Here is a 25,984-nt window from a genome sequence, read left to right as displayed (position 1 = left end):
TTTATATTTATATTTATATTTATATTTATATTTATATTTATATTTATATTTATATTATTTATATTTATATTTATATTTATATTTATATTTATATTTATATTTATATTTATATTTATATTTATATTTATATTATTTATATTTATATTTATTTTGTTTTGACTATGGCAGACCAACACGGCTATCTACCTGTAATTTACAGACACTATGACTTAAAAAACAAAAAAACAAAAACTTGTGAAACTATAAGAGAATGTGATTTCTATAGGGTGCGGGGAATCAATAGGAAGGTTATCTGGATTAAGTTGAGTACAGTGGTACCTTGGGTTACATACGCTTCAGGTTACATACGCTTCAGGTTACACACTCCGCTAACCTAGAAATAGTGCTTCAGGTTAAGAACTTTGCTTCAGGATAAGAACAGAAATCGTGCTCTGGTGGCGCGGCGGCAGCAGGAGGCCCCATTAGCTAAAGTGGTGCTTCAGGTTAAGAACAGTTTCAGGTTAAGTATGGACCTCCGGAACGAATTAAGTACTTAACCCGAGGTACCACTGTATTGGGTCATTCAGGATTTTGGAGAGTTGGATGGATGGATAAACAAACAAACAAATGGAACCCAGGTAAATGGCAAAGACAGAAAACATCTGAAAAATATTTCAGCATTCCAAAATGCCTCCATCCTTTCAGCGTTCACAAGGCTATAGTGTAATGCCTTATTTATAGCATGTTTTCCAATGACTGATTTTCTCCTCACTATTTTAACACTCAGCTGTTGTTCCTCATTTCTCTCTTCATTTCTTTGCCTCTGTGATCTCTGATTCTGCCCACCCTCTACTCCAATTGCTGGTTTAGATGCTCAAATGAGACATCCAACCTTTTAAAGAAATCATTCATTTTGTTTAAAAGGTTGAATATGTCATGAGAAGTTTGATGGGGCTGATATTAAAAACTAAATGTTCGTTTTGATTTTGTTGGGGGCTCTAGTATCTTTTTTTTTATTAAAAAAAAACCACTTAGACCAGGTCTGTAAAGAGAGGACAGGTGTAGAATGGCAATGGATTCAGTTGGACAGTACATGTAGCCTGTATGAAATCAGGGCCTGGCTCATTTCTGCATATATTATATGAGTGCTTTGAATGGGTTCAGGTCCCAGATAGTACTTGTGCCTGAAAAGTTACACAATGAACTGTTCAGGAATATCAACATTACAGATGGCCACCTTGACTGTTTTTAAGAGTCTATTGAAATAAAGATATCATATGGTACCACTCTTCCTGGTGTCAGCCCACAAAGACTTCTCCCTGACATGCTAACATTCAGCCTCCTAGCTATGCTCCTGAAGTTCATTCTAGCAGGTACCACAGTTAGGTCAGCTCTTTTGATTTGCTCTTCACCTCAGCACACCTCCAACTCCCATTCTTTCTGTCTCCAGCATGCAGAACTGTTGTTCTGAAACAACAGATCATACAGGTAGCTGCAGCTTTATATACATGCTTTAGGTGATCCATCCAAAGAGAGAGGTTCAGGGGGGACGGGGGGGGGGGACTTTGCGGTCTGTTAAAGATACCCATGTGACTGAGAGACAACAAGAAGTAGACAGTTTAGGAACAATCAGACAGATTTCTCATCCCCATGGCATCGTAAATAAGCTGCTGGCTCCACCTGCGGCTGCTGCAATGACAACATAGTCTACACTTCAGTACACTTTAAAGCTGATCAATTAATTCTAAAGCACTTTTAATGAGATCACAGAATCTGTGGGATCATGCTTTAATGACACTAAAAGCTCTGTAAGAGGAGCAAAGCGCTTTCAAGGCATCACTCAAATATATTCTATTCCAGAGGGGAAGTAAAGGGGGTGGGGGAGAAATAAGGTAAATAATGAGGTTGAGATTATGTACTATGTAACTATATGCTACAATGTGGTGGGAGATTACGGTACCCTGTTCACCACCCCCAAAGTATTAATTTCCTAAATCCTTTACAAGTTGGAATCTGGTCCTGAGATCATGGAAAAGCCATAGGTGCCCACTGGGACCTGTAAGGTGGAAGGAAGAGATGCCAACAGTAGGTTGAGCCAGAGGCAATGATAGACAGACATTTAATTCTGTTTTTGTCCCATCCTCCTTCCTGCTAAATTGCTAGGACAACACTGAGACTAAGTAGGAGGAATTTGACAGACAGTGCCACTCTCTGGACTGATTGTAAGCAGATAGGCAGGCATTGGGGGCTGGCTGACATTGGTACGGCAGTGCCCCAATTGTCCTGATGGACCAGCCTCAAATGGATCTAGCTGCATGAAGAATTGAGGGTCTCTTATTTCAGACATAGAGGAGTTTCCTTCCTTTTAAACGAAAAAACAACAACAACCCAAAGCCAAGTTAGGCTCAATCTGGAAATAAAAATACCACAGTTCCATAGACAATAACTAAGTATGGGGTGTGTGGAAATTCTGTTGGCATGAAGGATGAGGTTTTAATAAAATCCTCTCTTTAAAAATGGCCTTTTTTATTTGGCTTCCTTGAAAATTTAATTATACCAGTCATTGCTTTCACCTTGAGGGACACCAGTTGAAATGACCATCTGATGACAGCTTGGCGGCCTCTATGATAAGGAAATGAACCAGAAGCTTCTCCTTTGATCCTAGAGGAAAAGTGTCCACATCGCTAAACAACCCTCATAATTAACACCTTTTTCTGACACCTCATCAGAAACCAACAATCACTGAACCACTCAGAGGACATTGCTTGGAATGGTTAATCAGCCAAGCCTAATCAGAGAAGATGAGTTCCAGAATCTTTATTTCTCTCCCCCCCCCCATTTTTTTCATTTTTTTTTTAAACCCATATTTTTGCAACACACCTTTCTTGCTTTTGCATCCACTTGCTGTTATAAATGCCGGTTTCGGCTCCTATTTCCCATTGTTGCTCAACTGGCTTTGACTACACTGCAGAAGTGAAAACAGTGAAGAAGACAAAGAAGAAGCAGAGCAGTCAAAGGACAACAGAAAGACAGGAAGTGAAAAGGTGGCATTTAAAAATTAACTGCACGTCCTTTACAATAGCACTTCAGCCACAAGCCACTGTCCTGACTTTAGAGGTGCACATGCTTAGATGAATAGAATTGCAGCAGCAACCTCATATTAAGCAATGAAGCGCAGGGAAGTGAAACGGCAGAGCAAGTAATCAGAGTGAAGAAAGACAGAGCTGTGGAAACTTCTGGGCAGACATGTTGAATGCATTAATGTATTGTCTAACAGGTTTTGCCCAAAAAGCTACTACAGTACAGTAAATACACTTCCCCTACTTGACATAGAGGACACTAAGCTTTTGGGCCCCAGTGAGAACACTGGGAATTTTGAGGAAGTGCCATAGGTGCTAGTCACAAACTGGCAGATGTAGGCTGTAATACAAAATGGTGGCGGGGGGTGTGTGTGTCATAATACAAAAAGGCTGTCGTGAGGGTGTGATGCATCACGAAATAGCTGCCACATCTAAAAGAGCAGCAAATAAAGAGACAAACATGCAGCATGGTGTGGGTATGCCATTGGAGGGCTGTTGAGGGGATATTTCCCGAGAACTTCCACAGGTGTCATAGCAGGTGCACTGGTGCCCATGGGCACTGGGTTGGCGACCCCCTTTGTAAAACAATAGCCCATGTGCTGGGCTCCCTCACCTCCCTTTTGCATACATCACAATCACACACCTTTGCCTGCAGTGAGCACTGAATTCCCCCATACAGCTCACATGGCCCATTTGTAATCAGGCTAACCCTCCTTCCTCTTAACCCACTTATGCCAGAAGTGAAATCTACTGCCTCAAACCTTAAACAAGCAATTCTAGGGCACCGTGGAGCAGGAGCATCCCACACTGCAACGTTTGCTGCAGGTTCCAGGAACTGAAAATATGGGGGCGGGGCAGATACCTTTTCTGATGAGCTCTGAGGTAATTGGCTCTCTTAATCTGCACAAAGGAGCCACTAGGGGGAGCAAACTAGGATTGTACTGCTGAGAGGAAGGGACTCAGCAGCTTGGCCCCAAACAGCTGAGAGACTGATTCCTTCCCTACCAATCACTCTCAGGTGGGTTTTAAGATCAGCTGAGGGGAATCCAGTACACTTGGAAGTCTGAGGTGGCAATGGCCTGGGAGCTGTAACCTGCCCTGAGAGTTTATGGTGAACGGTGAGTACAAAATTAAGATTACAGTGTTGGTGTTGTTGTTGCTGTTGTTGTTGCTGCTGTTGTTGTTGCCATTTCTTAGCTGTTTTCCTTCTGCATCATTTTCTGGATGTAAATCTCACAATCGCAAACAAATGAAACTGTTATTGACCCCAGTAGGGAAAATGTTACAGGCCTTGCTTGGAAGATGCCCAGAACAGGGTTTTTTTTTAAAAAAAAAAAAAAAAAACCAAAAACTCTAGGAAATGTTGGACGTTTGTTGTGCTCACTGCATTGTTAGGCTTTTGGGTTTTCATTGTCTTCCAACCCCGGTTTGAAATTTATTTCACAGGAATTGCTTTTATAGGCACAGTGCTAATGAATCCTAGTGCAACTTCCAGGGAAATATTTTTGAGGGTTGCTGTGGCTACAATCCTAAATATGCTTAGTAAGGGGCAGGGCCCCATTAAACCTAGTGGGGCTGCACTCCAAGTAGAAACAGATAGGACTGCAGTACAAGCAATATATATATATAAATATATATATATATATACACACACACACACATGCATATCTGCTCAGAAATTCTTCTCTACACGTATGAATTGTCATTGTGCACAAACCTATCTCTGTCTTGCTCTTTCATATGCTGTTCCTCCCCACCCCCACCCAAACTAAAGAGTTCAGCCTGAGATACAATATTGGAGAATTGATGACACCTGGCAACTTGCTAGCTGGGCCAGGTTTGCCAAGTCTGACAAGCTGGAGTTTGTTAGCATTTAACCTTGCTTAACCTCTGACCTTTAGTTACTTTCTGCTGCCCCCAAAATGACTAATAAAAGACCCAGGGCCACATCTCTAATCTTAGGGGCATTACAAGCTCTTTGGTTTCCCATTTACACATATGGCAGAGCTTCAAAGTGTCAGATGCAATACTCCATTGACATCTCAAGAAAGATTTAATGAAATTCATTTTTTGGCTCTTTGAATATGCTACATTTCAAGACAGGTCTTTAGTATTTATGCTATTATTTGGTTAAAAAGCACCAGTAGTAATTTTCTACCTTGTGCCATTAAGCATGTGGTTTTCTTTAGTCTAAAGATCTCACTTCGCCTCCCTGTTCATATATCTACCATGGTGTATTTAGAAACCATGCACATATATCAAAATATACTTTTTGTCCTGTTATGGCTGGATTTAAAATGTATTGAGTATAACACTTTCTTTTCTTTTCCTTTTCCTTTTTTCTGTTGAAAAGACACATTTTAAAACAGTTAATGTAGTGTTTGACCTTCCATTAAAAAAAATAAAAGATACCATTAAACCAGGTCCAGAAACACTAGCAAGTGAGTAAATGTTTAAACCACAAATCTCCCTGAACTCCTGTGGGAAGGAGGGTTCTACCAGTGCCAAAATGGCAAGATCATATATCAGAAATGAGTAATAATGTGCAAAAATACGTTGCAGTAAAAAACACAAACTAAAAAGGAAAAAAGAGTGGAAAGATTTGAGAGAGGGAAATCATAACAGGGATTTCTGAGAGTATAAAATGAACCAGTGGGCCAGAGCAGGATTTATTTAAGAATAATAACAGTAATAATAATAATTCCAACAATAATGCATGCACATAGCCCTGCACATCGAGAACGTGCCAGTACCACCTTTTCATTATTTCCTTATGTTGGTTTGAGGAATAGATCTATATGGGGAGTGATGCTGGGAAAGAAATGCTGAAATTAGCTATGCAAATGAGCCTTTGCTGAAAGTGCACGTATAAAGCCAGACTGTATATTCCACGCAGCAGACAGTTAAAAATTTGAACATAAGGTAGCATTTCCTTGATCATATCCCATAAAAAGAGCAATTTGCTAAACCCTTGTAGCACAGTATGGAAGGTGGTGTATTTTACTGATAATGTAAGAGATGACAGATAGTTCTATACTAGGAGGTTTCAATGGCGTCGAGTTGTGTAGTGTAATAAATTGTCAGGAGCACAGACAGAGGAGAGTGCAGGCGCTGCTCCACCTCCAGTAGCCAAATAATTCAGCCCCGGCTCAGTAATTATGCTGTGTGAAAATATGGGATTAATTAGACCGGTACACTAACACACTGTAGTCTCATTAAAGGCTGAACAGCATTTTCATAGATGCTGCCACTTGAGCAGGGCTGCCGCTAATGTGAAAAGACAAAGTCGCCTCTTTTCACACTCCTTGCTTATTACCTTACTTAAGGCCACTTAAGCAAACTTCCGAAGGCAGCCTTGCAGAAAACCCTATGTCAGGGTTATTTCATTATTTTATGTCTGTAGAATGCGCAGGAAGGGAAATTTAAAATAAATGGGGATCGGGTGTAGGGCACACCAAAGGGAAATGTTACAGGCTTCAAAACAAATGCTTTCTTTAAACACACACACACACACACACACACACACACACAGCAACAACCCAACATATTTTGCTAGTGTGGACATGGCTGCAAATATCAAAAGTTGTTTCTCAAGGGCTTGATCTTAATTTGCAACTTCCTGATGCCACATGTGAATTAATGCGTACTGGAGAAGGCCTGTGCCTTTGGCAACCAAGAAAGGGTGAGAAAAAGGGTACAACTGTGTACATTATGTGCCTTTTTCTAGTTCAAGAGCGTATTGCACCCTCTAAAGGTGGGATGCAATGTTAGAAGGCAACCCAAACCCACATTTGCTTTGTAGTGCTAGTACAAAATGGGGTACACATCCAGGTGTGTTTGCCCTTCAGAAATTCCTCTTTCCAAGCCTATTGTTTCCCTGGTGAGGCTCAGTGGCTGGAAGTAAGCCTGGCCAAGAGGGATGTAAGGGGTGAAGGGGGGTGAATGACAAGGAGGAGGGTTAAGCATGACACCCCCTCCTCCCAGCTTACTTTGCAAACGCAAGTTCGAGGAGCCATGTTTGCTCAGCTAATGTTTAGCTGCTCCCCAAAGGCCCGATTCACAAAACTTAGCTGGTGACATGATAGCCACGTAAAAATGCAATTACATAGAAGGTACTCTGCATTGGCAAACAGTTCATTTTAATAGCTTCCTGTGTAGTTCTGGCAATTTTCACCATGCCAGGACAATCCGCAAGAGAGAGAGGTGCTGAAATCATTGAAACAACGTGGGAAGCTGGTTCACATGAAGAGCTTGCCATATGGAGCTGTATCCCAGACAGCTATATTTCCCCCCAAAATCAGGTTATACAACCAAACAGGGCCCACATTAGTACAGTCACATAGTGATGGAAACACAGAGGATTGGCTCCAACCCTGTGCAAATGGGATTCTGCTTATGCAATGGGACTTCCCCTTCCACTCCTTCCCTCTACAGCACCCCCACTCCCCAAACCTGCTCTAGAGCAGATTTTGAGGGACTGTCTCTAGAATGTAAAGAATCCTGATGAATTTTCTCATAGCACAGGAATTCTTACACATCTTATTTATCAAATTGGTAAATAGGGGCCAGTTAACATGTGATGTTTGCAACTATTTTGTTGTGGTAAACCACCACCAATATGTGCTGGAGTAGTAGTAGTTGATGTGGTTCCCTCCAGGTGTTATTAGGCTACAAGTCCCATCAGCCCCAGCTAGAATGGCCAGCAGCCGGAGTAATGGTGGTTGTAGGCCAAGAGCTTTTGGAAGGCACCATGTTGGCTAGTCCTGCACCCTCAAACTTGCGAAGTGGACTAAACTGGGATTTGGAAAGTTATGATATGGGAACATTTGTCTGCTGTGAATTAAATTGTTTTTACTAATAATAAATGTTCCAGTGAATCGTTTTTGTTCTTCTGAGGTTAGGTGGGGGTACATATCTTAGTTGGTAGAGCACATGCTATGCATGTTTAAGCTCAATCACGACCAACTAAAGGGCAGCGGATTGCAATGGCTGAAGAGGGCATTGTCCTGGGACTACGTATTAAATCAGAATAGATCACCATGGGCAAGATTATCTGATTCTGTTTCAGATAAAGACAATTCATGTCCACTGCATCTTAAGCTATGATGAAGGAGAATTTTCTGAGGTGTCCTCCCCCCCCCAGTTTTGTTATCTACCTGCTCCTTAAGGATGGACAGATGTTAGTACAGGAGGTCCATCCTTTAAACTGTGTTGACCTCAGAAGGGCACCTTTTCTTGGACTCGAGAGAGCTATTAGAGCACATATAAACTGGGATGCAGAAAAGAGGGAGGTAGGGAGAGAGAGGAGGAAAATACAATGTGATGATGATAAGAAAATAATGGAAGCAGCTATGCCAGAATACCATCAAACTTGAAAATGCCTTTGAAATAATATTCAAGATGGGGTGGGGTGGCATAAGAGTGGGGGGAAGCTGGCATTCAATAGACTGAATCTTGCTTTGTGACTTAACAAAAGTGGGCAATGTGAAGAAGAGGAGTGAAGTGGAAGGGAGAGAGAACTAAACTGAAGGGTGACATGAAACAAGTCAGCCTGCAGAAGGCTGTAAGGTTAGCATCATTAGCAAAGAGGAAAAATGATTAGCAGTAAAAAGCGAGGAGTTAAAAAGATTTAAAAGGAAGAGGAAGCAGGAAAGGGAAAGGGAGCAGGGAATGTATTATAAACTAATTCCACACAGATACATCTGAATTATCGGTGCTGTGTTAGCACACCAACATTTTTATGAATATTTATCTTTCTCGTACAATATGGGAGCAATTTAATTATTCTGCATCATCCTAAGGGCTGGCTCACACAATACCTTATTTGTTCCCCAGGTAGTCCTGACCTTCCTTGGATATGCAGTTCAACATAATGTGGGAGTCAGACAATCGGGGATATAGATGGCAACAAATCTGTCAGTTTCAGTGGCTTGAAAACACAGTGTTGTGATCACCTGATGCATATATTATATCTAGTTCTCTGCGTATCTGGGGGAAGAATGGGACTGTCCCTGTGGACAGAAAAAATGCAGTGTATGAACAGGCCCCATGATTCTTAAAGGGGCTACTTTGTTGTGGTATTAATATGTATCATTAGATGAAGTCCAGTCTAGTGGTGAAGGCACAATTTAGGCCTCAGTTGCCTAACTCTACTAGCTGCTGACTTCCACAGTTTTACTCTGTTTGACAAGTTCTTTTGGTTAAAAGGGGGCTGAAGGGATTGTCACCCACAGTTATTATGCAGTGAAGTACATTTATGCTCCATTCCTAATTGTGGTGTGGAAATAAACACTTTCACCTTAAAAGAATGGATGGCTAAAGTTATGAGTGGCCTTCCATGGTGTATGATGGTATTGGAGAACATATGTACTAAAACAATTAGGCTGCAATTAAATATCAGTATTTCTAAAAGCTTGTTTACAGTACATTTAGAATTAGGATGTGCGTTTGAGACTGGATTGAAATTTAGGTTGGGATCTGGGGATTCAGATTTAGCAGATATTAGCTGGATATGCCCCAAGCTTTCTTTCACTATGCCACTTTTAATGTGGTGCACGGTAGATTTCCACAGAGAAGGTGAGTGAGGTGTGACTATGGAATTTTGTTTAGAAGCTTAACCACATTACATATTGTAGCAAAACCAACAAGCAACCTTGTAGTTACTTAAAGATACAGGGTGGAATTCAACATCCTACTATTGCAAATGTTCTGTCTGTGCAAGCATATCAGCTTGCCAGATGGAATGACCCTCCCCCCCATTCTGTTCTGGGGGTCCTTCTGACCCTTGCAGATCCAATTTTGGAGCTGCAGAGGTGCACAGGAGAAGGAGAGAGGGGGAAAGCCCCAACGTAGAAGCAGAAGCCCTAGCACAGAGTTTCCACTGATATATTTTGGGTGAATCCCATCCTAACAATTTGATGGTTGTGTGAGTTTTTGTATACAATATATACTTGAAGCAGGCAATGGAAATGTTGTGTCAGTATAAGCACATGAGTTTAGTGGGGGTTGTTTTGCAAGACAAGATCGGTAAATGAATGCACGTTGAAATCAGATATATGGCTTTGGAAGTAGAAATACACTAACAGTCAAAGAAAAGTCAATGTCTGGCATTACCAATAGGTAGGGTGAAGGCACTGTCTCGGGCTTCAGATGCTGTGGGAAAGGAGATCCTGGAGGCTGTTCCTCTAACCCCCAATTCAGCCATTCCTATTAAACAAGAGTCCCAGATGGATATTAATAGGTAGGAGAGGATATATTAATAGCAATTTATCCCTCCAGGCACCCATGTTTGTGCGCTGAACACACAAAAAGGTCAGCTTACCACTGTATTTAAAGCACATGGCCGAGCAGAGTTCAAAGTCCCAGCCTTAGCAGAAAAGTGGAAAGCAAAGGAATAGACTATGAAGGCTTCTTTTAATAAGTCCTGCTGCGAAGCAAGCTGGCTTTCTTTCTTACTCCACTTAACACAGAATCAGACAACAGACTGAGAAGTTTAAAATATGATTTGCTTACTCATAGTCATGCATTCATTCTCAGCAGTAAAATAAAAAAGGTAAAGGGACCCCTGACTGTTAGGTCCGGTCGCAGACGACTCTGGGGTTGCGGCGCTCATCTCACTTTATTGGCCGAGGGAGCCGGCGTACAGCTTCCGGGTCATGTGGCCAGCATGACAAAGCTGCTTCTGGCGAACCAGAGCAGCGCACGGAAATGCCGTTTACCTTCATGCTGGAGTGGTACCTATTTATCTACTTGCACTTTGACGTGCTTTCGAACTGCTAGGTTGGCAGGAGCAGGGACCGAGCAACGGGAACTCACCCCGTTGCGACGATTCGAACCACTGACCTTCTGATCGGCAAGTCCTAGGCTCTGTGGTTTAACCCACAGTAAAATAAATAAATAAATAAATAAATAAATAAAGGTAGGCAAAATATTTGCAGTAGAAACAGCTTTGGGCATGTGCCTGATCCTGGAGCAGTTGAATATACATCTGCTGACATTGCTAATGAAGAGAGAGGAGGGGAGGGAGGGAAGGAACAGGAAATATTTCTTTGATTCTTCCCGCCCAAGAGAAGAGGGGAAATGACATCACACAGAGCTTCCTCAACCAATTACATTTATATGGTCAGCCTATCAGTAATGTGGCTCTGTGGTCTCAGCCCTTCACATGCTAACTCACAAGAATATACATTGTTAGATTTGACTGCAAATCTGTCAGACCTTCTCCTGTCTCATGACAGCAGTGTTAGGAAAAGATCCTCTCCGAGCAAGCAGGCAGAGAGGCAGCTAGGCCAGGACAAGCATCACACAGGTTGCACTTAAACATTTATTTGAGCATCAACCAGGCTGAGTGGTGAGCAAGCAGCAGCTAGGTGGAAGAGGACAGAGCCAAGGGTGCAATGTGGCCTTCTAGCCTTGGTGTGATGGTGGACAGTGTAGCACTGCCAGTACTGGAAGTACAAGTCTGGTTGTCTTCTGCACACAGAAAGGACTATCTTGGAAAGGCTCAGTTTTAGAATGCAGCAGACAGAGACACTTAATATTTTTCTGAGTGGAATTGAGAATTAGCTCAATATAGACCTACTTGGCATCTCCTTGGTTCCAAAAACTCATATCAGAATTTTGCTTCCATTATGAATGGTAAAATAAAAGTAAAGCCATGAATATAAATGCTCTTGAATGTCTAAAGGAACCATCTAAATTATTATACAGTCATTAGAGTTGTTAATATTAGAACAACTTTGCTCTCCAGACCTTCCTAGATTAACACGAAACATCATAATGGTTTTAAAACATCCTGTCAAATATCCATTTAAGAGTATCACTGACCTGACACATTTGACATTGTATACGGATTGTAAATGAAGTTTCAGGCTGTAAAACATTGCACTGGTGTTTTTACATCAGTTATACCTTTGGATATCTCTGTGTCAAAACAGGCATGTTCTTCAGTGATAAGTGCTCAGAGACAATGGTAAGGGTGAAGAGTAAAATGGAGATTCAAACTAGCTTGAATAATACTGAACAGGGGGATAAATGTTACACTTGTGCATATAGCTAGGAATGGGGGATAAATTTGGTTTGGTTCACATTTTAATTTGAATCCAATTTCTCCAAAACATGTGAACCAAAATACAACTATCCTTTGAAATTGCATGAATTTCACAATGCCATTCTCCCACTAAAAATGAGTACAAAACTGTTCATATTAAAGTCTGCATAAGCATGCACATATTAGTGTTATGAACATTAGAGGAATTTCTGGGAAATTTGTTTAACCACATTACCAATCTGTGTATATTAGGAGAAGTTTTTGTGAGGATTTTTTTAAAAAATAATAATTGCAGAGTGATACAGAAATGTGGCAAATTGAACTGGTAGACACTGAAATGAGCAGATTCATTTTAAATGGTAGCTCAGTTGGTAGAGCATTAGACTCTTAATCTAAGAGTTGTGGGTTCAAATCCCATGTTGGGCAAAAGATTCTTGCATTGCAGGAGATTGGACTAGATGACCCTAGTGTTCCCTTCCCACTCTATAATTCTACAATTCTACAATTCTACAATCCATCATAGACTGAAAGCCTGATCTTAGTTGCAGTGCTCACCTTGAAGTACAATGAGTCCTGTGCTGGGCACGTCCTCATGACTCGCCCACCATATTGGGATTTTGATCTCAGCACAGTATATGTTGTTGATGCTGCTATGCAACAACTTCCTTGGTCACCAGATATAGTGTAGCTGTGCTATGGTCAGGTATGAAATACATGCCACTGTTGTTGGCATCCTTCTGTCTTGAGAGGCAATGGAGTGTGCTTCTGGAGGTGAAGTCAAACTGCTGGAGAATCACAGCACAGAGACCAGTAACTCGTAACTGCTGCCTCCTGTATTGTTTTGGCTGTGTTAGCAGCACTGAAATGACTGCTCTGGTGCACAAGCCTGGCCAGTATATATAGAGGTTATGAGCTGCCCAGACGGCAAGTCCCCCCTCTTAGCCTTGCTTATGTGTTCCAAAAGAAAGCAGAGCAATACATATGGCACCAGCTTGGCTTCAGGAGTTGCCAGAAGGAGATATACAAGACACCTTCAAACTGTCTTAGGGACTCCATTCTGGATTCTGTGTAGTGTTTACTCTTTAGCCTTTTCTTCTCCCGAAGAAGTCCCACAAGGTAGTGGGTACGGATTTTTCCTCGGGGTTTACTCTCGAAGCCTTTCTCATGAATGGGTATAGCTGCAAGGCAGTTGTGGTTTAGGATCAAAGTTTTCCTTCTCCTAGATGGGCTATCTCGCCAGGTTGATGAGCCCCATCTGCCCCACACTTGCAGAAACCACCTTCTTGACCATTGGACCCGCTATTGGTCTTGTCCGCTCAATCTACTGCAGCCTGTCTTCACGCGCAGGAGAAGTCCCTAACTCACCAATGGTTTGAGACACATTGGCTCCCCTCACCTGGTTTAGCCAGTGAGTCTAAGCCGTTTCCCGGGATGTGGCCACTGTCACATGCTGACAGCTTCTAGGAGCCACAGGTGAGAGCTGTGTGCAGGGTGGGGACCAAAGGTAGACAAATTACCCAAAAAAGAACACGACGTGTCCCCCACCAGTGGTACTATCCCTCCCCTTACACTCCAGACAGCCAATACCATAGACTGCAGATAATACAGGTAGGAAAGATGAAGACTCATCTAAGGAACATCTTATATGAAGTTTAGCATGATGAAAATCCTTGTGCTGATAGAATGCTCTTTTTACCACCATGTTGAATGCACCCCATAATATCCTGAAGTAGCAACTTTAAAGAAATGTCAGTGAATTTAACATTTATAAGCTTAGATTGATTTGGATTGATCTGCACTGAGCAAGTTTGGGGAGCCTTTCTCCCTCCAGATGTTGCTGAGCTACAACTCCTACCAGTCCTAGCAAGCATGACCAATGGCTTGGGATGATGGGAGTTGTAGTTCAGTAACATCTGGAAGGAGAAAGGCTCCCCACACCTTGGACTAAGTTTGGCACTTGGTGAAGAAATGGAGTAATTCCTGTACTTTACCATAAGCTCAGTTTGGAGCTCAACTCACATTTACAATGCCATTGCTTGTGAGTAAATGCCATTGAATTAAAGGGGGATTGCTTCTGAGAAGACGTGTGCCCTGTCAGGCAGCTTGATGGGGTACTCTAAAGATGGGTTCATTTGTGAGTTAAGGGTTTCTGTGCTGCACAGGGTAAAAATCATGTAGAAAACATGTGCATTCACATGTGAACATATAGAGTACCTGTTTTGTCATGCACAAATCAATTCAACTCATTTTCTCAAAATATCACTTTGTTTGTATACAATGAAGCCACACACAGGTTCCTTATAAATTAATGGGAAAAGCTTTCTGGATTTATTTCCTGTAAGCTAATGCCCTACAACAAACATCTAATATGATGCTATTTATTCCCATAGTTCGGTTTGTTTTGTTTTCGATTTAGCAAGCCTCATGACACACTCCCAAATGAGCCTTGTTGTGCAATATGTTGTGTGCAGTAAGATTTTCACCCTAATTCACTCTGTTTTCTTCCAGTTGAGTTCTACAGGGGCACAAAACCAACCATCCTATGTTAAATCACCTCCTGTGACTGATCTGGAGGATGACAGCCATGGGGTGTAGGTAGAATGGGATCTTTGTTAGTCTAGGACATCAACTTCAGTTCTGCCCCCTTCCCTTTTGTATGTGTGTGGATTACATTGTTGCATGGATACAACAAAGAAATATTTGTGATTAGTAAAACAACAACAACCCATATGCATTTCCCCCTAGACCATATGTTTTTCATAAATACCAGTTCTAAAATGTTTCTGTATTCTATAGCTGATATGCAAGCCATTTATAACATATTGCATCATATCACAGTGATTGCTTTAGCCAAATACTCCTAATGTAAAATACTCCAAATGCAAAAAACAACAACATAAATGCAGCATCTTAAGAATAGTGCCTGATCCATTTCCCAAGTATGTATTTCGGTCCTTTAAAAAGAAAAGAAAAAAGCACCTAGGATCTTGGGATTTTTAACCAAATTTTCTATCATCTATCTATCTATCTATCTATCTATCTATCTATCTATCTATCTATCTATCTATCATCTATCTATATTATCTATCTATCTATCTATCTATCTATCTATCTAATCTATCATCTATCTATCTATCTATCATCTATCTATCTATCTATCTATCTATCATTTATCTGTCTATCTATCTATCTATCTATCTATCTATCTATCTATCTATCATCTATCTATCTATCTATCTATCTATCATCTATCTATCTATCTACCTGTTTGGAAAAGAAGGTAACGTCAAAGGGGATTCCCCCCCCCCTTTTAGGTGAAAGTTTCCATGTTTCCATTTTTTTTCTTTTAGAGATGTGTTTTTACTTAACAACATCGTAAGCTTCCATTTGCATAAAAGAGCAGAAGTAGCACCCATTTTGTGGTATCACAAGCTGCAGACAACAAGAGAGTTTGTGTGACGGAGTGGTGGGGAGGGTGAAAATTATTATAGAGATAGAGGATAGCTTTACTAAGGAAAAAAACACCTTTTGTCAGTGGATGCAAGGCTTGATTGATCTCATTGCAGAGTGTCATATATCAGAATCCAATGAAGTCACACTAGTACAAAGCCAACTGGAAAACCTTATCAGGCCCATCATATTTCTAGTGGGACAATAACAAAGATCAGAATAAATAAATACTGTATGTAGTGAATATGTCTGAAAATGAATATCAGAATTGGGGGGCAGGAGGATCTGTGTGCAGAAACACCAAGTGTTACTTCCTACTGAAATCTTGCCTGACCTCTCTAAATGGAGAAGCCTATTTCAATGGAATTGCAGCCTCCCAGTATGTCTCAGAAGTAAAAATGATTCCTGGAGAATCTCCAGGTGTTTGCATTTCCCCTGGAAATGTCAGGCACTGCCACAGACCATAAATTTTACAGCCAAGAGAGGAATTCTCTCAGCGTTGCTTTCCAGCAGGCCGATGGATTTGAGGGGGGTGTGGGAGCCTTACATGCCGCTTAAAATATCCCGGTGAATGGGGTAGCCAGGCAGCTGTGCTGGCCTTTTCAGCGATCTCCAGACAAGCCTGATAAATACGTACACCATTAAGGTGGCAGTGGGAGGGGGAAAGAGTGATGAAGTAGGATGTGATGCCCAGATGTCCCTAACCAGGGAGAATCATCCTGGAGGTGGGCATCTGGATTTCATAGCTGCAGAAACACCAGCAGTTGGTGCCATATGCTGAAGAGAAAACACGAGTCTGCTCCACACCTCCAGTGACAGGAAAATGCAGCGCCAGATTGGAGCAGCCCAGCAGGGTTCTGGCAAAATTTCTTACACTTTCACAGCAGAGAGGACCTGGTGCATCCTACAAAGCAGAAAGGAGAGCATCTTACAAAGACCTGATGCACATAATACACAGTGCAACACACCCTCTTCCTTATTGTTGCTCCTGTGTCCTTTTGAGGACACACATACATATGGATTGTTGTTTTGAAGAGCAGCACATTAGTGAGTTTTCCACTGTTTTGCCTCTGTAGCTACTGATTTCCATTGTATTTGCAAAGAACTCTGTGTACCAGATGTGTTTTACATCTGCAGGTGACATGCATCTGAATGCATTTAGTGAATTGCTTCCAAGTTTATGCATAATGGGGGAAGAGGAATTAAAGAGAAATGCATGGCACAGACGCTCTGTTCCTACAGGAACACGTTAAGAGATATACAATCATGGCAGCAGGAGCACACCGGGGGTTCTTTGGAAAGCAACTGCTAAAATTGGTAATCAACAAATATTTTAAATAGTATTGTTATTAGTCTAAGGCAGAGATGGCTAAACTGGCTCTCCAGAAGTTGCTGGATGATGCCTCCCATCATCCCTGGCATGTGGCAGTGAGGGCTGGAGCTGGCTGGCATTGGAGCCAAGCAACCTATGAAGGGTCACAGGTTCCACAACCCTGCTCTAAAAAGGCAACTCTGCACACCTATCTGGGTGTAAGGATGAGAGAAATGATTCAGTTGGCATCTAAAGGTGAACTTAAACTAGTTCATATTTGCTGGAACAATGTGTGTACCAGAATGCAGTCATCCTTCAAAATTCACACATCTAAATTTTGCAGTGATGAATTTCACACACATACACGGGCAGGGGGGCTGTCACATAAAACAATAACCACATGCTATCTGTTCTGGTACCAATGTGCTGAGCACACGCTTTCCTACAGGTAGTGGCAGATAATGCTGTGGGTTATTTACAGGGCCAGTCCTACTATTGGGCAGAGTGAGGTAGCAGCCTCAAGTAGATGATATTGAGTGTCATGAGAGGGCAATGCTTTCATTTATTGTTTTTTTTTTTAGTCCTGGAGAGAGTAGAAGAAAGGTCTCATAGAATTTTCTGCCTCAGATACCGAAATAGAATGGTTGGTCTTCAGCGCTATGCACTTTGACAGAGGGCATGGGTGGGGCTGCAGTTTGATGCTCTGTCTTAAGGAGCAAAATGTCTTGGGGAAATGCTCAGTGGAATGACACTCTCAGCTGGGGCCAGGATTTGACACCAGTGGTTGCATCAGTAGGTTCTAGGAGCTAATACTGCTGCTTTCACTGTGTCCAGCTTAGATAATGAAAGAAAGGCTAGTGCTCCACAAGGCTGCTTCATAAGTAGTGGAACACAGCCTTTGCTTGGCTCAGAGGATGCTCTGGGCCAAGGGTAGCCATGGAGGAAGAATGCATGTTCCTCTGTCCTCTCCATGTGCAGCAAGTGGGCCTTGGAGAAAGCGTCCCTGTGAGGAGCAGCTATCCCTTTTTACCTAACAGAGGCAGCTGGCACTTTCCTTATACCCTGTCAACCCTGAAGTTTTGCAAAACTGTGTGGGCATGATAAGGGGGCTTACTGGGAATGCTGTCATTTGGAGGGCTATAGGTTCTGCGTACATGCCCTACAGTGTCATTGAAGGCTGCTGAATACAGACCTCTCATGCTGTAGTAGACAGGTGGTGGGTCGTCATTGTTTACCTGACCTCCTGGCTGTTGCGTCGCTGCTGCTTACCAGCAGAGGGAAGAGTGAGACGACAGGGAGGTTGGTGCAGTACGAACAGCACAAACACACTGCCAACTTGCCCTTCCCCCTCCCAGAGAACAGCAGTGACCCAGCTGTTGGGAGATCAGGTAACCATTGCTGCCCCACCATGCCATCTCCTACTATGGTAGTACCGTTTCTTTAATGCTTGCCCTGGCCCCACTAGATTGGGAAAGGACTAATGTGGGAAAGAAGCAGTGGTGTGTGGTGAAATTTTTCGTAGGGGAACAGTTACAGCCAGAGGCACTAGCTTGTGTGGACGATGGGGCGGGGGATGTTATGCGTGTGATGTTGTGGTGTCCCGACACCACGTGTGTAAGCATCGTACCTCCCTCCCTAAGCCAGTCAGAAGCTTCCCGGCTTTGGGAAGGAGTCACCAGGCTTTAATACTTTAATACTCTAATTTACCGGGAACATTTAGGGGACTAGCCTAGTCCCTCTAGTCCAATGACCGCACGCCACTGGAAAAAATGATGTGATTCTGTTTGTACTGGCCACTTCGCCATATTCATTTAATCTAGTATAATGCAGCTTTGCTATTGTACAATACAATGGAAGTGGGTGATCTCCCTTCTATGTGCAAAACTAGAAAAACTGTAGCATAATAATGGGTGGAATTTGTTTAAACAGGACCATTGCATGTGTGCACGCGCTCCCAATGTGCATGTATGACCTCAGGTGGATTTACTTTTGAGTAAATATATACAGTACAGGACTGCACAGTTAAGTGTCTGGTTCACATGTGTAATTAGTCATATGTGATTAGTCTATGTTGCCCACTTAACTCAATTTATCCATAACCAAGTATAGAGCTGCTTTCATTCATCCAAATTTCTGATTATCTGAATATGTTAGATGTCCTCTGATTGTACACTATCAGCACAATCAATGAAACTTTCAGGTAGTTGTGAACAGGAAGGCAGTCTTTTTAGACATTTTCTCTAACTTTTTTGCAATTTGTATTATGTAATGCTTATTTTTACCATCTCTTCCCCTTGGAATGCTTCTTCTTCTTCTTCTTCTTCATCACCATCACCATTTTGATTAAATTCATTTATTTCTATGACTGAGATCTGCAGCTGCAATTACAGAAAATAGCAGCAAAAAAGTACAAGAGGCAGAACCTCATTTTCTCCTCTTCCCACTAAAATGTCAGCTCTCTATGTCACCCGCGGAACAACCCAACCACATGCTTGCACCCGGCATATGCACAGATTGTAAGGAGTAAAACTGTCTGAGTACACTAATTACAAACCATTGAAAATAGCAACACAAAGCAACAAGGAAATAGATGGCTTCCATTTCAGGGTAATAAGTGCCTAAGGTGGGTGTGCCCCAGCAATGTGGATGATTGTGAAGAGCCCCTTCTAGCAAACAGCCGCCACCACTTGTAGCTTAGCCTGAACCCCTCCTTTGCAAATTGTTCTGTCTCTATGCCCTTTCTTTCTCTCCAATTATAAAGCAGCACCAGGTTTTCTCATCAGCCATCTCCATGTCTTCAAATGGCTTTTCAGTGTCAGACCTATCAGGAAATTAACTCATCATGCAGTGACAGCTGCTAATTTTTCCCCCTTACATGTCAGATGGATCGCCTGCTGAAGCTAATAATGAATCACCAATCCCTGATTAGAAGGTGCTTCCGAAACGCATAACTGCCATCTGAGCTAACTTTTTTCCTCATATAAAATGATATCACCCTAGAGGAGGAGAGAAAAGAATTGTATTCTTCAACAAGATCGAACAGAAGTAGGTTGTTTAAAGTGAGCCATGTACCTATTTGAAATTATGGGCTAATATTGTAGTGTAAAATAGGGTGTGTATGTGTTTGAAAATTCCACTTTTCCATTTTTATTTCACCCAATGAATGACCTTTTTCTGTTACATAATTTGTTCACTTGATCTTAACTCTGCCTTAGAGTTCAGGACAAGCTTTTCTTCTCTGGGTTTCTTTATAACAGTTTTGCTCAGGAAACATACAAGGCAGAAAGTCTTGGCCAAAAAATGTTGTTTCTGTTGGGGCTTACTTGCTACTGCTGAGTCCTCTCATCTTGCCAGTAGCTCAATCCCCTACCTCTTGGTCCCCTGTGCTTTTTCTAAAAGGGGAGATTCTTCCAATGCAAACTTGGGCAAGCCTTGGGCAAGCAAGTTCATTGGGAAGAAGCACTACCCCAACACAATTGTGCCTACAATCATAACAAATACATCTCTTGAAGGATTTTGCCATCAACACTGTGGTTGCAAAGAAAGCATTTATAAATGACAACAATGCCTGCAGCACTGTTCACAACCCACATGTGCAGACCTCTTGGCACATCAACTATTTGACTCCAGTTCATCTAACTTCCATGGTGAACCTCATCTGGTTGGGAGACAGAACAGCATTTAGCTTTGGGCTTTTTTGGTTTCACTTTAGCTAAAAAGAATTTTCAGGTGTTTCTTTTAAGAATTTGCTTTCAAGGTACTTTTCTTCCAAAATGTGGCAGGAGACAGTATGCTAGAAGGTATGTGTTTCACTGGGGAAAGCTGCAGCTATTTGACGGAGAGCTTTCCATTTCCCCTCTCTCCTACTTGTTAAGTTTCTACAAAGAGAAGATCAATTGGCTCATATCAACCAAGGAGCCTTGCCTTCTCAGCTGGAACTTGCTGCAGTGAAGGAAAATACACTGCACTTGCACAGTTACCCTCTTCACAATCATCCCCCTTGTTCTGATGCTACGACACGCTATTTGAAACTGTTCAGAGCAGCTCCTATTAAAACTTATGCCAAAGGAGTTGGGTATGTGTGTGGCTGGGGTGGAGTTGGCAGCGAGCCAAATAGATGGTGGCTAGTAAGCCAAGCCTACATTTTTGTAGCTCTGGCAAAAATGGTCCATGAAATCATTTCAGTGTTTAGGATTCCAAGAACTTCTTACTGGCCTTAAGACAGTAGGACAATGATGGTAAACAAAGTACCTTCCAAAATCCATCAGACTACAACTGCCATTAGCTCAATTCTGCATGGTTGACAGGTGCTAGGACCTAGTTTAGTGCCTGAGGCTGTATATGTTCATATTTTGTTAGGCATGCTGAGAATTGTAAGCAATGTGGAGTCTCTGACTTGGTCAGGCCCAATTTTGGTAGTGGGATGTCAGCTCTGTTGTAGGAACTGACTGATGGAATTTGAGCTTCAGCCAACTTTTTCCTGCTCAGTCCTCCATCTCTAGCAGCTACCTTGGGGACTCTGGATTGGAGAATGCACCTGCCATGTATAAATTAAGATATCACCTTGGGAGCCACATCCCTGGATGTTGCACTTCCTCCTACTCTGGAGGAATTGAAAACATGGGAAGCAAACAAGGTAGAAAATTCAATAGCATATGCAACTATGGAAGAGTTTCTGCTGACAAAGAAATATGTTTTAAGGGTTTATGAACGAGCAGAAGCCCAATTCCTGACATACACACACATGTAGTAATATACTGCAGAGCAGGCAGTGGTCTGAGCTGGGTGGTAACAGACAGGATCTGCTCCTAGGCAAAGGGACATGTCTTATTAATCTAGGATTCTAGAGAATCCATTCTCAGTACTCCCAAGCCGGAGAACACTTCTTGCACACACACACACACACACACACACACACACCTTTATGCAAAGGTCTGCTCTTTTCATTGTGCATACAATGTGATTGCTGGTTTGACACTGCAGGCTACACTGGTTTTATGAAGGATTAAATGCCACCTGAGACATATTTATCCTAAATAAATCACAAATGGTAAACTGCAGCATGTCAATGTCAACACCCTGTACTGCAGCGGAAAGGTTAGCCATACAGGACTGAGCATAGCTAAGAATTAGCATCCAAGCCACAAGACCAGAGGGCTCCAGTTAACAGGCAAAATGATCAAGAAGAAATCTTTTCAATGAAAAACATTCCTTTGAGCATCTGTGAGAATCTTGCAGAGGGCCATCATTTTGTAAAGGTCACCTTTATCCTGATAACAAACGGAAGTTGATCCTGTCACCGTTTGCTGAAGACAGTATTTAAGAAGAAGTAAGCAGCCTGTCACATTTAAGAAGGATGAGCAAATCAAACTCGGCTAATTATGAATCTCAGTGTCTTTTTTATGCTCTCTCTTTCTCTTTCTCTCTCCCCACCCCCCTTTTTGGCTGATCTGACATATCCAACCTGGAAAATAAAAACAACAGCAAAGCATCTGCCACCCTGCATAGAAGCACGTGTTCTATGCAGCACCCTGGGATATAGATGTTTAAGCAGTTAATTCTAGAATAGACTACTGTGCCCTGTCTTTTCTATATTTGGTAGTCTGAAGTTCAGTCTGAAGTTGAACATGAATTCTGCTTGATTTATACCCTTTGCACCAAAACAAACAAGACAAGTACACCTAATAGTTGCAACTCCTTCATTCCTTCATCCCTCCCAGCCATGCAAACACAGGGACACAGAGAGATTCAGCGCCTGGCTATGGTGACCATCCCAACTCAACTAAGTTCTGGTGAGTACACTGGGTGTGGAATGACAGCCTAATATTTTTAAAAATGACAATACTCCTTTTAGTGCTATTGTTTTATTGAAAAAAAAAGAACAAAAACAACCCAACCCCATCCATATCATACTTTAGATTTCTTAGACAAAACAAAAGCATTTGGATCTTTTCAACAGGAGCTTGCACTGAAAACTCAGAACTTATCCACAACTAGATAATCAACATTCTGATCCAGATATAAATGCCAGATCAACTCTTTTCCACTTGTTAAGGTCAATGGCAGAATTTTATATAGAAGAAACCTTATCTAATGTTTCCAAAAGTCAGTCACAAAATGAACTGCAGAATTGTAGATATGTGAAGCTCTATTAGTTTTAAAAAACTGAATAAAGATTTCAAATGAAGTCATTACTGTATATAAAAGTTATAGGTATTAAGGCCTTTCTGAATCAACAGGTTCTTTTGTGAAAACTTCAACAGAGGTTTTAGTTAAGTTTTGATCTTGGAGGATTGACTGAAGTCAAATTGGGGGAGGGCAATTAAAAAAGCCTAATATATTCAAAGAAAGGTAAGTTAACACATGTCATGAGATTATTTCATTAGAAACTCTGTATTTTGAGTAGGAATAACTGGGTTGTTTGGAATGCCTGACCAATTTGTGAATGTAGAATCCAACTTCAATTTACAAATTGTCAATGTGTGGCTCAACCAGGTAATATGGGTGCACGTATATTAGTTTGCTCTCCATATGCAAAATACATACAAGTCAAGTTTAACATAATTAATTTCAGGAAAGACTTAAGTCTACTATGTCATAATGCAATGAACTGGCAAACAAAATTAACCAAACTAATGAAGAGAATTAAATTGATACCTTTGGTAATTTTATTTTGTAAACCTGCCAATATTTGTACTCAAATTTCAACATTAGTTATGCAAAAATGGACAATTCCCTTTCTGTTTAGCATTCCCAGCTGCTCTTGCTAACTTCACACAAAATGTGTTGAGTACCTGGATGGACAAAGACCATTAAAGAATGCTTTACAAATTAAACATGAAATATCATGTCACCAAATGTTCAATGTTGTCTTTTATCAAACCCATAAAGACAGAGTTCTTTCATGCTTCTTGTAGTTCATTGTTATCTCTTTGGCCCTGGATAATAGCTGTTTGTGAGCAATCTTCTGTAAAAATGACCATACTAGCTAGGTGTTCAGCATTTCCATCACATACATTATTGGAATTTATAACAGTACCAGTCTGCACAATCTCTTGCTGCTCATCTGTCTTTATCACAGCATGTGAGTATACTCCAGACTCATCCTCAATCTCCTGTGGTAATCTTGTTACAATGTAATGGGTTGGACCATCAGAGAAATTGGCGTTAGAATCTTGAACTATGGCTTGAGCGATTTCCTCTGTGACAATGATTTGTGAAATTTCTCCATCAGACTCAACCAGGTCCATGTGTTCACTTCGGACACTTAGGGCATGACTGCCAGCTTCTTGCATTATTATCTGAGAACCTTCTCTAGCCACCATATGCACAGTTCCTTCCTCATTCACGATAACCTGAGTGACACCTTCTTTTATCAGTTGATCAGCTGCAGCTGTATCACACACAGCAAACTGGAGCACTCCCTCAACCATCTTCTTGAAGGTGACCTGAGCTCTCTCCTGAGATGCAATTATGGTAGATGGGTGCACAACCTGCGTTACTACTTCCATGGGTTCTTGCTCTTCCTCGGTCTCTTGAGCTTCATGGAACATTTGTGTTTCCTGTGCCGTAGTGTCGTTGCAAACAATGTCTGCTTCTGGATTTGACATTTGTAATGCTTCTTTGTGACAAAATTGTGCCCTGTCCAGGAGTTCTGCTTTGTTCTCTGCTTTACCAAGCTCTGTTACAGCACAAAGCAAGGCATCTAGTGCTGAGGCAGACTCAGGCGGGTGTACTCTAGTTACATCAGGTGGTTCTAAAATTTCTCGTCTCACTATCTGTTGCACCATGGTATTACCAGGGTCTGATGCTGTTCCTATGGAAACAGCATCTTCAATATCATTTCCTCCCAGAGGGCCTTCAACAACCACCACTTGTGTCTTCCCATCCGACAGTTGTTCAGCGAGTATTTGCCCTGGAATCATGGTGCCTACATGAGAGCCATTTTGACTTGTGGTTATAACTTGTCCATCTTCCGTAATATGGACAACCCGTGCCACTTGGCCAGCCATTGCCAAAGTCTGAAGCGTAGCCGCTGCGGTTTCCTCCACTGAGGCATCAATTGCAAAATCGCTGTCATATCCTTGAATAATAATCACCTGCTGAACTTGTTCAGTGGATTGCATGTGTCTTCTGCTATCATGAAGGGACTTATCTTTTATTGGAGAAATTTCATCCAGGGCTGCAGTGGTGAAAGGGCTGGTGGTTTCGACAAATGTAGCTCCCTGACCCTTCAGCCGGCATTCGTATGACTTAGAAACTATGCCTAAAAAGAAAAAAGGAAAGGTTGGTTTAAAGATGAAAATGGGGGGGGGGGGAGAATACCAAGTCAAAATACTAATAATGTGAATTAATATTTTGGGGGTCTAAATTGCAAATTAAACCAATAATTTAAGTACAGGTCCAAATAAATACTATATCATTATTTCCAAAGTGAATATCCAAAAACACAAGTTGAAACAAAACAAAGAGCCCTGTTGGGTCCACTGTGTTCAGAAACCTGCTTTCATCAGTGACCATTCTGAGATCTATAAAGGAGATTTCTAAAGGCTGTGTCTACATCAAGCGGTCTGGACCAGAATCATCAGAATGTGAGTCTTGAAACCTATCATGGTTAGCATTTTATCACCATAATAAAAGATAGTTTTTTTTAAAAAAACAGCAGGCAGCCATATTTCTATATTTTGCTTTTTTTAACCAATTACATTCTGGCAAATGAAATAAATCTTATGCACTGAAACAGTACTGAATTTAATAATAAAAAACACCCAGTCTTTATTAGAAAACTATCTTTTTATTCAAGTTGCTTGGGAATTTCAAATCTTTCAAACTGTAGTACATACCATAGCCACAGTGCCTTCAAAAAGGAACGTTATTAATGACATTGATTTCAGTTATCTGTTGTGCTTATTTCTGAAAGGAAATACACTGGCCCAGCTGTCACAATTTCAAGCCAATGGCCCATGGTTTATCAACCCCAGAATAAAGTGTATGCCTCTGTTGTTGGGATGAGATAAGGGTTTAGAACCATGTATGCTGTCTTGAGCTACTTGAGTAAAAGGTAGTATAATAAATGAAATTCCCCCTTGTTGCTCCTCTACCCACCTCCTCTCA

General features: G+C 41.5%; 1 protein-coding gene and 1 long non-coding RNA gene across 2 annotated transcripts in view; one reads left to right on the top strand and one right to left on the bottom strand.

Annotated features, from left to right (window-relative positions):
- The window catches only part of LOC309349312, a 152,261-nt gene that overhangs the window by 63,921 nt on the left and 62,356 nt on the right, over positions 1-25,984 (top strand). Inside the window, exons 4-5 of the long non-coding RNA XR_014159836.1 lie at positions 22,591-22,662; positions 25,305-25,461. This is a non-coding gene — a long non-coding RNA (uncharacterized lncRNA). The remainder of the gene's footprint in view (positions 1-22,590; positions 22,663-25,304; positions 25,462-25,984) is intronic.
- ZNF407 (zinc finger protein 407) overlaps positions 22,719-25,984 on the bottom strand; it is a 334,428-nt gene continuing 331,162 nt past the window's right edge. The window contains exon 9 of the mRNA XM_081875068.1: positions 22,719-25,136. Within this exon, the coding sequence (XP_081731194.1) occupies positions 23,773-25,136 (1,364 nt within the window). The 3' untranslated portion in view covers positions 22,719-23,772. The remainder of the gene's footprint in view (positions 25,137-25,984) is intronic.

The sequence above is a fragment of the Podarcis erhardii genome, assembly GCF_964252035.2.
Source record: "Podarcis erhardii genome assembly, chromosome: 8".
In the NCBI taxonomy this organism is placed as follows: Eukaryota; Metazoa; Chordata; class Lepidosauria; order Squamata; family Lacertidae; genus Podarcis; species Podarcis erhardii.
This window is presented reverse-complemented; position numbering and strand designations above follow the sequence as displayed.